The sequence below is a fragment of the Carettochelys insculpta genome, chromosome 12 (genome assembly GCF_033958435.1).
Source record: "Carettochelys insculpta isolate YL-2023 chromosome 12, ASM3395843v1, whole genome shotgun sequence".
Taxonomy (NCBI): Eukaryota; Metazoa; Chordata; order Testudines; family Carettochelyidae; genus Carettochelys; species Carettochelys insculpta.
The window spans coordinates 21,941,383-21,953,527 of NC_134148.1; the positions used below are offsets into that span (position 1 = coordinate 21,941,383).

General features: G+C 42.4%; 1 protein-coding gene across 1 annotated transcript in view; it reads left to right on the forward strand.

Annotated features, from left to right (window-relative positions):
- MYO5A (myosin VA) overlaps nucleotides 1–12,145 on the forward strand; it is a 185,887-nt gene that overhangs the window by 70,305 nt on the left and 103,437 nt on the right. The window contains exon 4 of the mRNA XM_075006415.1: nucleotides 1,912–2,056. Coding sequence (XP_074862516.1) covers nucleotides 1,912–2,056 — 145 coding nt within the window. The remainder of the gene's footprint in view (nucleotides 1–1,911; nucleotides 2,057–12,145) is intronic.

The following is a 12,145-nucleotide window of genomic DNA, read 5'->3' on the forward strand; positions in this document are numbered from 1 at the left end:
ACTGTTCCTTGAGAAATGTTGTGCATCATGTCACAGTCATAATATCGGGGCTTTGCAATTCCCTGAATTGCAGATTTTTAGTGTTATAATCTTCCTAGAGAAATGAAGTTCGATTGCTGGGTAAATTTAGATATGACTGTGCTGTAGGTATGCAAGCTATGGAGGAATAAGTGTTCATTCAAGTGGTCTTGCATAGAGTGGTGCCTGGTGTGCTTATTTGCTGACCACAGCGAGGATGAGAACTTATTTCTGCCCGTGTGGCAGCTATTTCACTACCTGTCAGTGTCACAAGAGACTTGAATTGGGAGACGTACTTAGGCCAGTATTTTTAACTGACTTTCAGCTTGGTCTGAACTAATTTTGAGAATGTTACAGCATTTTTATATGTCTAACCTTTTGACTTCCGAGTTCAGTCAGGAGTCATAAGTGTGCCAGCTCTATGTAGTACACCTACGTTTATTTCTGAGCACTTGTTGGAGGCTACTATTCAAAATCAGACCATTGTTTATGAGAAAGATTTATATTAACATTACCAATACTAATTCAGTTCTGCTAAAAATTTCCAGTATTGGTGTGTGATGCCACACCATCAAGCACAAACGGTGGTTGTGTCTGTGTTGTGCCATTAAGCCCTTGGGAGAAGTGGGCACTTTATTTTAGAACCTTTCTGTTAAATCCTAACAGTTATAGCTGAGCAATTCAGAGGCCATGATTTACAATAAAAGATGAGAAGTAAAGTCTTTGCTGATCTTGTTACTGAATAGAGCTGGCTGTTCATCATAGTCAATGTAGTGTTGACTTACTCCAAACTTAGAGTCTCAAACTCATGGCCCGAGCAGTTCCAAAGTCTGGCTTGTGCATGGCTCCTGGCTGTGTGTGTCCATCTTCTTTGTGCCCCTGTTCCACCCCCTCCACCTCATCACATACCTGCTCTCAAGCCCTCTCCCCTGAGAGACGCAGCCTTGGTGATTACTGGCAGGCCTGGTGGCAGGAGTTGTGGGGAAGTGGAGTGACACAGCAGCCTTTCCTCTGCTCCAGTGCCATCTCCCAGGCCACTCAGGTTCGTTAGCCCCAGCCCAGGCTGTCTTGGAACATGGCAATGGAGACAGCAGAGACTTCTGGAGAGCTCTGCCTCCCCATGGCTCCCACCACTGCAGTGAGTGCCAGGGGGGTGCAACCCCTATTGTTGGTCCTAGCCCACAGAGGTTCCGATGGGCTAGCCTGAGTATGGGGCACCATCTTGCCCATAGGACTGTTGGGGCGGGGGGCTGGGCCATCCTATAAATGGGCAGCTCTGCACACACCTCTCCTGGGCCACAAGCACATGCTGGCAGCAGCTCAGAGCTAGCAGCTGGAAGCTGCTCTAGCCCCACTGCACTAGCTGGGGCTGTGTTGGGGACCCTAGTGGGGCATTAAATTGCCTGGGTGGGGGAACATGCAGGCCAGCAGGCAGGGCTGGGACATGCAGATGTGTGGGAGAAACACATGCAGAACCCTGTCCTCCCTCTCCCGGAACCCTGCCAGAGAGGGGTGTCATGTGGCCCATGAGGAGGATTTGATTGGTGCTGGCCGTAAGTTAAAGTGAGTTTGAGACCCCTGTTCTAAACTGAAGCAGTGTTTCATTCTTCAAAGACAAAACTTTAAAAGTGGGTGAAGTGTAGAAGTCCTTGGCAATTTTCTTAGCAAGCAAGGGACTTGTGTTCAAACTTTGAGCATTCACACATATACCTAATCCAAAATCCATCAAAGTATTGTCTTTCCATTGACTTCAACTGACTTTGGTTCAGGTCTTTATTCTCCTCCAAGCTAAACAGTCAGGAAAAAATAGAGCAAGATACATCTGGCTTTTGATACTTGGCTGCATTTTCAAATCAGCCATTATTAATAAATTTTATTCTGTTTCCTTTGTAGGTATCGTCTTAGTAGCCATAAATCCTTATGAGCAGCTGCCTATCTATGGTGAAGATATCATCAATGCATACAGTGGGCAGAATATGGGGGATATGGATCCACACATCTTTGCTGTGGCTGAAGAAGCCTATAAACAGATGGCCAGGTTTGTGAAAAAAAAATTGCTTTTGAATTCTGTGTTTCCCATCTGTGGTCTTAAGTTCCCCATCAACAGACTCTGCTTTTATTTGCACTTAGTAGATGATGTTAAAAAGTCCTTCTCTGCTCCAGTTTTATTAAATTTCAAAACCTAGTAAACCAATTAAATTAGCAAACAGTAAACAAATTTTTGTCCTTTGCAGACAGTACTCATTGGACAGGTAATGGGAGGGATCCATTGAAACTATGCAGAATTTAGGTCTAAAACTTCCATCAGATCTATTAGGGACAATATTGTTTTAGACCGATAAGTAACAGAAGACTATTTATGGACCATAACTATATTAAGAAACAAATAATTATGCTTTAAGAATGCAGATATTTCACAGTATTTATGTATAACAACATCATAAAGGATGATTAGTCTATCGGTAATCTTAACAATACCTAGATTTTCGAGAACTGTGTCTTGGTCATATCAGTGACACCAGAGCTGTACAATTTGGGTTTGGAAGAGAAGTGGACATCTAGTATTTTAAGAGACAAAAGAACAGTTGCATAGAGAGAGCTTAAACAGTAGAGATACATGCAATTAAAATACTACGGTGATGCTGCTGCTGGAGGAGAGTGAATTTTTTCTTTGTGTTCTTTGAAAACAGATTTTTCAACCCAGGAAACTGGGGAAGTGAAATCTAGCTTCTCTGTCTTAAGGTCATGGCAACCTGCAAATTTGAAACATTTCAGTTTTTGAATCTTACTTGTTTTTGACATCTGTGTCCTTCAAGTCATATACCCAGGAAGCAAGAAAGTTGAGGTTTCCATTATGCTGGGGCAAAAATGCAGTGCCTTTTGAAAATGAAGCACAGAACAAATGGAAAGAAAGCAAAGAGATGGTCAGCTTATTTCAAATATATGTTCAGTTAAGCATCTGTGAGGCAGAAAGAGAGAATATGTTTCAAGGTCAGAAGCCTTGCGAGTCCTGTATATGAAAACATTGAGTTGCATGCTGACCACATAATAGGCCCATTTAAAAAAAAATAGTAGTGTGTGGTGCAGTGTTTATTTAGCATGATAATGAATATTCAGTATGTCATTAGCATAATAACAGTCAGTCGTGCTTTGAAAGTGCTGCTTTTGAAATGCAAACTGGCCGTATAGACGCAGGCACTTTGAAATAAGCCCCAGACTTTGAAATTCCCTTATTCCCAAAGCAAATTGGGAATAAGGGAATTTTGAAGTCTGTGGTTTATTTCAAAGTGCCCATGTCTACATGGCCAGTTTGTCTTTCGAAAGCAGCACTTTCAAAGCGCAATTAGCGGTCATTATGCTAATGAGGTACTGAATATTCATATCAAGCACCTCATTAACCGGTTCCAATTCGTATCATTTACATGCCCCTTCCAAAAGGGAGGTGCATGTGTAGCCATGTCCTTTATCTCCAAGTTCTTACTCCCTTCCTATTACTACTTTTTCTTTTATTGATGTCTATTTTCCTTCTCTTTGGCTGTGTCTACATTACCACCTTCCTTTGAAGGAAGGATGGTAATGAGGCTGTTCGGAGTTTACTAATGAAGTGCTGCTGTGCATAGGAAAATTCAAAATTTTAAGGAATAAGGGGACTTCAAAGATGCCCTGGCACTTCGAAGTACCAGCGGGCGAACTGCGTCTAGACTCATGCCGGTACTTCGAAGTTTAAAACTTCGGAGTTGCCGTGGGGGGGAATTTGCTTAATTTGCTCCGATGCATGGCAGCACTTCATTAGTAAACTCCGAACAGCCTCATTACCATCCTTCCTTCAAAGGAAGGTGGTAATGTAGACACAGTCTTTGTGACTTTTCTCTGGATCATTACTCTTTAATCGCACTTTAATTTACATTCTTGAACTAATGAGGCTAAAATCCATAGTTTCATATTAAGATTTGCAATTCATCTGTTAACCTGTTATTTAAAAAAACTACGAAGTCCTCACATAGTTTTAGACATGATCATGCAGGCTGACCTCCTGCACAGTGCAGGCCATGAAACCTCATTTATCCACTCCTATAACAGACTCTAAACTCTGAATTCCTGAAGTTCTCAAATCATTATTTAAATACTTCAAGTTACAGAGAACTCTCCCTTTACACTAGTTTAAACCTGCAAGTGACCCATGCTCAATGCTGCAGAAGAAGACAGCCCCCCAACCACCCAATGGTTTCTGCCAGTGTGACCCAGGAGAAAATTCCTTCCCAGCCTTAAATATAACCATCAGTTAGACCTTGAGTATGTGGGCAAGACCCACAAGCCAGATACTTGGGAAGGAATTATCATAGTAAATCAGAGCCTCTCCCCATCTAGTGTTCTGTTGCTAGCCGTTGGGGATATTTGTTCCTAGAGGTCACAGATCACCTATTTGCCATTGTAGTCAGTATCCTTGTACCAGACCCCACCCCCCCGCCCCTGGAAAACTTTATATTCATATGTTTATATCCATTTGCACTTGTTTCCCTAAAGATTTTGAGAATTTAATTCTTCATTGGGGATTAAATATTCACATGAATGCTCTATTTAAGGCAATAATTCTAGTGTTTAACAGTAGGCATTGTTTGTATTCTCTTAGCAGGTCTTGTTGTCCTATCATTATGATGTTGCTTGATACTATATTTAGGCAGTCTCTAGAATAACTAGACATGATCCTCTTTTACACCTGAAATTCAGTGGGTGTATCTTAACATTTGTGTCTTAGAATTACTTGAATAATTTATATATACTAATGTTTATGTTTTATTTTTGCCAGCTTGATTATTTCCCCCACAGTGTGGATTACATAAATAGTCAAACATTGATTTTTTTTTTTTTAATTGTAAATGTATCAGCCCATGGAAGCAAGCTTGTAAGTAATTACCTTGCAGTTTAGTGTTGTATTTTCTCTTGGTATGACCTGCTGATTCCCCCACTTTACAAAACATTTCTTTAAAATAGTAAACCTTTTTTGGAGTCATTCCAAAATCAGCATGCTAAGGCTGTAACCCTCAGCAAGTACAATACTTCTTCTCTTCCCCTCTTTCTTTAGTGCTTTTGAAGTGTCTGTGTTTAATTATGTGTCTGAAAGAAGAGGAGATGGTGATGATTGCAAAGTGCAATAACACATGACATCTACTATTTTCAGTTTCCTATCATCTAACTACAGGTTTTAGTTCACTCTTTTCCTTTCTGTGCTTGTGCTCCCTTGTGCTGTGTAGCAGGAGCAGGTTACATGTGTACATTTAGGATAATCATTACTTTTATAATATTGTATTATATGTGATTATTCTGGTGCATTGTCTTCCAGGAGTAGAATGGCTCCTAAATACTGCTGACATCACCATTTTCAGCAGAAATAAGAGAACGTGGCTGCTGCCTGCTGGTTTCCTAGCAGTACCATTCAGAGGTGATTCAGCTGGAATGGGATTATATAATGATGAGAACCCTATAAAACTCAACAAATCCTGGAGTTGAAAGGGACACTGGCAAATAATTTTGTGTCAAAACATAATAATGATTTGACAGAACCTGCAGTGAATAGAATTTTTTTAAATTAAATTGACTTTGTCAGCTTTTCCTAAATATGTCCAAATATAGCTATACCTAAACAGTGCTGGAAAGTACAGTAGATAAAGTTGAGTCAATGAATGGCTTTTGACTCTCTGCAATTTTTATTTGTGCCAAAGTGTCAAAAGTGTTTCACAGACTGTTATATAAAGTCTGCTTCTAGCTTTAAAACATTGCACAAGAGTATCTTGGCAACCTTGGGTAATTTTGGCTCATGGGCAGCAAAGCATAGACAATCACACACATTTGTAACGTATACACAGAGGTTAGTAGATTAGATTGTGATGGGAAGGGCATTTCATAGGCTGACAGAAGAGGAAGAGACATCGTGGTCCAGTGCTGAAGTTGCTAGTCTGGGATTTCGGAGACCCTGGTTCAGTTTCCTTTTCTACCAGAGATGTTGTGCATAACTTTGGGTAGTTAGTATCGCTGTGTTCAATTCCCAAACTGCAAAATGTAAGTAATAGGGAAGTGCTGTGTCATAGGGGAGTTTTGAGGATAAATACATTGACAACTGTAAGGTATTTTGATACTATGGTGAAAGGGATCATATAAATATATAATTTGGATTGACAGCTTTATGCAGGGAGATCTTTATCAAATATTGCACGCTTCTCTTTATGTGCAGACATGTTTAGTGGCTGTTAGAGGTAAGAAGGATAGGAACAGCAGTCAGATCTTTCTATAGAAGCAGGCAATGACCTAGATGCTTGGTTTCTAGAGTTTTTTTGGTGTTCTCACTTTTAGCGTGACTGGGAACCAGAGACCCATGGCCACTTTTGAGATCTCTCGCTACTTATCATGAGAGACAGGGTCATCTCACCAGAGGTCAGTATCCCAGGGTTAGTATGGCATTAGTGGACTCTGCCATTTCCTATTTTGTTTAACCAATAATGGACGTCTCCTTTGGCTCAGCTACTGGTTCAGCTGTTATAAGCTCATCTTCCTTCCCCAGGCTCTGGTGATGCAGAAGGCTGTGAAATGAAGATGGTCTCTCTTTCTCTCTCAAATGGGTTATGGAGGAGCCAGAATGTGCAGAACGCACTACCGTAATGGCATGACAATTGACAACCCACTGTTTAGAACAGTGTCTCCAAACTGTTATTGATTCTAATAACCTGCACGCCATATGGCCACAATAAGGAATAAATTGCAATCCATGGTATAACTTAGTCAAACTATATTAGCTGAGCACACAGTAAAGCAGAGGCAGGCAAAATATGGCCCAGGGGCCAGATCCAGCCTGGCAAACATTTGGGTTCATCCTGCTGTGGCCCAGCAGGACCCTCCCTGATGGCATTCTGCTGAAAGTGGCCAGCATGTCTGTCTCTGTGCAGGTTGGGGGAAGGGAACAGGTCTCCATATGCTGCATGTACCTGCAAGCACTGCCCTTGCATCTTCCATTGGCCTGTTTCTGGCCAATAGGAGATTTTGAGGATGGTGCTCAGGGTGGGGACATGGCACCGAGGCACAAGTGCATAGTGTGTGCACGCGCACCCACACACACATACTCTGGCCCCAGCAGCTAGCCACTTTGGGCAGCGTGTGCAGCTGTGGTGGCCAGGGAACCCGCCTGAGGGTCCTGCTAGGCTGCCTGCCCTGAACTGCATGCCATAAGAGTCTCCTGGTCATAGCCTGCACCATGCACTCCAAACTCCTGCCCCAGGTCACCAACCCCTCCTGCGCCAAACTCCCCATCTTTCACCCCTGCTTCAAGTTCAAATCCCCCCTGAACCCAATCTCCCTCCCAAATCCTGCACCCTAGTCCCCTCCCCAGAGACCGCCTGTATCCAAACCCCATCTCAGAACCCATACCCCCGCCAATAATATCGGAGAAAAGTGCAGCCCTTGACCACTTACCAAATGTTTGAAGTGCCCCACCATCAAAAATTATTGCCCCTGTAGTGAACTGATCTCACTGTAATAAAGATGATAGACCAGTTTCAACATGGGGGAAATTACATATTGATGTCCTGATTGCAGAATCTTGGAAAGTTCAGAGTGTGGACATTTCCCCAGCCTTGTTCAACAGGGGAGACTCTGACAGCTTCCCAATGTCCTCACCTGCTGTCGTTGTCTTCAGGAGACTGGATGACTGACTGACTTTGCTACTTCTCTGTCTCCTGTTGTCTCTTTGGTGGAGAAGGGATGTAAAACAGCTCTTCATGTCTGTACACATGCAGATCCTCCACCCTTTCATGGACCAAGACTCCGCTGTGCCAGGTGCTGTGCAAACAGAACAGGACTGTGATGGAGTTACATGCATTTGCAGCACCTGACTGACTTTTAGGGCTGTAGCAATAAAATAAGAATGAAAGAGGAAAATGTCCATTCCTGCTGAAAGCAAGTGTTTTTGTGAATTACAAAGGAAGCGTAACACATCCTATGTTGGGACTCCCTGCTTGCTGACTGTTGTGTCTCGAGGGTGCAGCTATAATATGTCATCATTGACATCTGGTCTTTTGTCCTGCTTAGTCGGACTAACAATTGTTGACAGGCAGTGAAAGGGTTCAACATAGTTCTAACTGAAGCCTAGAGTTCATATGAGGTGTCCTGCTGGTTGCTGGGCAATAAGCTTTAGCTGCCTGTTGCAGCACTGACCTCAACTGACTAATCCCTAAGGAGATAATATTCATTTTGCTGGGTCATCTTTGTGCCCCTCCAGAGTCGAGTCTGTCGTGGTTTTGGAGCCTGTGCTGACTCCAGTTTTCTCCATATGTATGTGTACAATATGTCCAGGAAAAGCTCCTTTTAAGCTTTTACTGCATTACTGTTGCAGAGTGACAGAGGTATGGACATGCAGTCCTTTGAACTGAGAAGAGCATAGTTGAATTCTCAGCTAGCCTGTTTCTCGAGCATGAAATCATGGAGTGATGTGTTAATAATAGCTACCTCTTACATAGGGTCCTGTGGCACCTTATAGACTAACAGAAAAGTTTAGAGCATGAGCTTTCGTGAGTTAACTCACTTCTTCAGATGCCGGTCCTGGAAATCTGCAAGGCCAGGTATAAATAGGCCAGAGCAAGGCTGGGGATAACGAGGTTAGCTCAGTCAGGCAGGCTGAGTTGTATTGTCATCAGTAGACCTGGAGGTGTGAACTGCAAGAGAGGGGAAGCTGCTTTTGTATTTAGCCAGCCATTCACAGTCTTTGTTTAATCCTGAGCTGAGGGTATTGAATTTGCAGATGAATTGTAGCTCAGCAATTTCTCTTTGGAGTCTGTTCTTGAAATTTCTTTGCTGCAGGATAGCTACTTTTAAATCTGCTACTGTGTGTCCTGGGAGATTGAAGTGCTCTCCTATGGGTTTTTGTATATTGCCATTTCTGATGTCTGATTTGTGTGCATTTATTCTTTTACGTAGAGACTGTCCAGTTTGTCCGATGTATATGGCAGAGGGGCATTGCTGGCACATGATGGCATAAATTACATTGGTAGATGTGCAGCAGGTGTGTATATGGGGGCAGAGCTGGCAACGAGGTTTGTTGCATGGATGGGTCCCTGAGATAGAGCCAAGCGCTTAGATATAACCGCATTTGTTCCAACCCCTCCGACAGAGACAAACACCTACAGGATCTTCACCAAGCATTCTTGAGACTGCAATACCCACCTGAGGAAGTGAGAAAACAAATCAACAGAGCCAGACGTGTGCCACGAAGCCTCCTACTACAGGACAAGCGCAAGAGAGAAACCAACAGAACACCACTAGCCATCACCTACAGTCCTCAGCTAAAACCTCTACAGCGCATCATCAGGGATCTACAACCCATCCTCGACAATGATCCCACACTTTCACAGGCCTTGGGAGGCAGACCTATCATTGCTCACAGACAACCTGCCAACCTAAAACAAATCCTAACAAGCAACTATACACCGCACCACAGTCACTCTATCTCAGGGACCCATCCATGCAACAAACCTCTTTGCCAGCTCTGCCCACATATACACACCAGCAACATCATTACAGGACCTAACCGGATCAGCCACACCATCGTGGGCTCATTCAGCTGCACATCTACCAATGTAATTTATGCCATCATGTGCCAGCAATGCCCCTCTGCCATATACATCGGACAAACTGGACAGTCTCTACGTAAAAGAATAAATGCACACAAATCAGACATCAGAAATGGCAATATACAAAAACCCATAGGAGAGCACTTCAATCTCCCAGGACACACAGTAGCAGATTTAAAAGTAGCTATCCTGCAGCAAAGAAATTTCAAGAACAGACTCCAAAGAGAAATTGCTGAGCTACAATTCATCTGCAAATTCAATACCCTCAGCTCAGGATTAAACAAAGACTGTGAATGGCTGGCTAAATACAGAAGCAGCTTCCCCTCTCTTGGAGTTCACACCTCCAGATCTACTGATGACAATACAACTCAGCCTGCCTGACTGAGCTAACCTCGTTATCCCCAGCCTTGCTCTGGCCTATTTATACCTGGCCTTGCAGATTTCCAGGACCAGCATCTGAAGAAGTGAGTTAACTCACGAAAGCTCATGCTCTAAACTTTTCTGTTAGTCTATAAGGTGCCGCAGGACCCTTCGTTGCTGCTACAGATCCAGACTAACACGGCTACCCCTCTGATACCTCTTACATAGTGGTTTTAATCTATAGATTGCAAAGCACTGTATAACAGAGGTCATTATAGTTATCTCCATATTAGAAGGGGAAACTGAGGCAAAGGAAAGTTGTCGTGGGGGGGTGACTTTCCCAAAGTCATTCAACAGGCTAGGTGCAGAGCTGGGAATAGAATCCATTTTTCCTTAATCCCAGTCTGTTACTCTATCTAGTAGGTCCTGCTGCCTCACTTATAAGGGACTTAAAGCTCTGAGTGTGATTAGCAGTGTCTTCAGCTGCACAGTCTTCAAAGTAGCTTATTTTCCCCAAGCTCCTCTTTTTTTTCTTTTTTTTTTTCTCCCCAATACAGAAAGTAAGCCTCAGTTATCTTATATGTCTGTATTTTGCAATGTAAGGGATTTGGTGTTATATACATGTTGTAATATTTTAACACATAGGATTTCCTGTCTGTCAAGCATGTTAGACTAACCACAACTCGTCCTTCTGAATAAGCAAGTGTAATAATGGTCATTTTAGAGCTGTGACACTGAAGCATATTTTGTCTTACTCGTATCTCGTGCATATTAAGCACAGAATAAGTAGAACCTTAGCATGATAAACGCCTGAGGAATGGAGGTGGTTTTTAACTCTGAAATGTTCCTAATTGAAAACAAAATGTTAGCTGTTTTTTTTTTTTAAGTTTATGGCTGAACATTGATTTAATACAGCTTTGAAACTTTACTATGTAGATAAAAAGTGCTGCTTTTAACGATCTTAATTTAAACAAAACAGGCACAGAATCAGTTTTCTTACCATATCAAATTTCTTAAACTTTCTTTTCCTTTCAAGTCGTTTGTTTAACACAGTACTGTGCTGTACTGTGTTTTTTATTTTATTTTGGTCTCTGCTGCCTGATTGCATACTTCCATTTCCAAACGAGCATGTTGTGGACTTGTTAGTTCATAACTAGTGTTACTAACTCTGAAGTCCTCTGTTGTAGTTAGGGAAAAAATTGCTTTCTGGCTGATAATAGAGGACCTGGTTGTCATGACTCAGGGTAAAATCAAACACGTGTCAGAGGTGGGGAGAACCTGATGCATTGTTTCTATGAAGAAGAGAGTACTGCAGGTCAGAGCATGCTTTAGCCGAATAGTCAAGATTGGTATTCAGGTCAGAGAGAGAACAGTAAAGAATAGACCCAGCTATGGAAATGCAGTCTGTTAGCTCTGTAACTAGAGCAGTGACACATACATTGGCATACAGGGTGATGATCACTGACATATAATTTTTTTATTCATAATGTTGTTCATACAAACATGCCACAGAATGTTTCAAAGCAATGTAGTCTCCACCAGTCATCCTTAGAGTTTATGTATCTCTTCACGCCTTCAAAGTGTCTTACAAACATTAGCTGATTAACCTCACAACAACCCTTTCTGGAAGAGTAATTATTCACATTACACCACACCCTTCTGTACATGCATATACAAGTGAATTAAGCTGGTTTTGTCATAGCAGAGATGTGGGTAGAGTTCAAAGATGAAGTGGCTCAGAAGTGAAGGAGATGGTTAGGTAAACTTGGGCGGAACTGTCAGAAAACTGGGACCTAAGGAGTAAGAATATGTTTGTTAGAGTGGGGTAGAAATCATGGGCTATGGATAAAAGGTGAGTTTTGAAATAATATTTATTGAGGAGTCAGCTAGCTTCAGAGGATGATTTTGCAGATAATGGTGGCAGCCCAGGGGAAGAACCTGGCATTCTTCCTCAAGAGAGAAGATGAGGGAGCAGAAAATCTGCTGGTGAACTGGAAAATAAAGAAAGATGAGGTCAAAGAGCTGGGGAAAATTCTGGCATTAAGGAGACTAGGGAGCCAAATCCAACAAGCCAGAGGATAATGAGCTACCTTAGTGCTGAAGGGAATGGTTATCAAAATAGTATGTTCACAAGGGCCGTGTCTACACTAGCC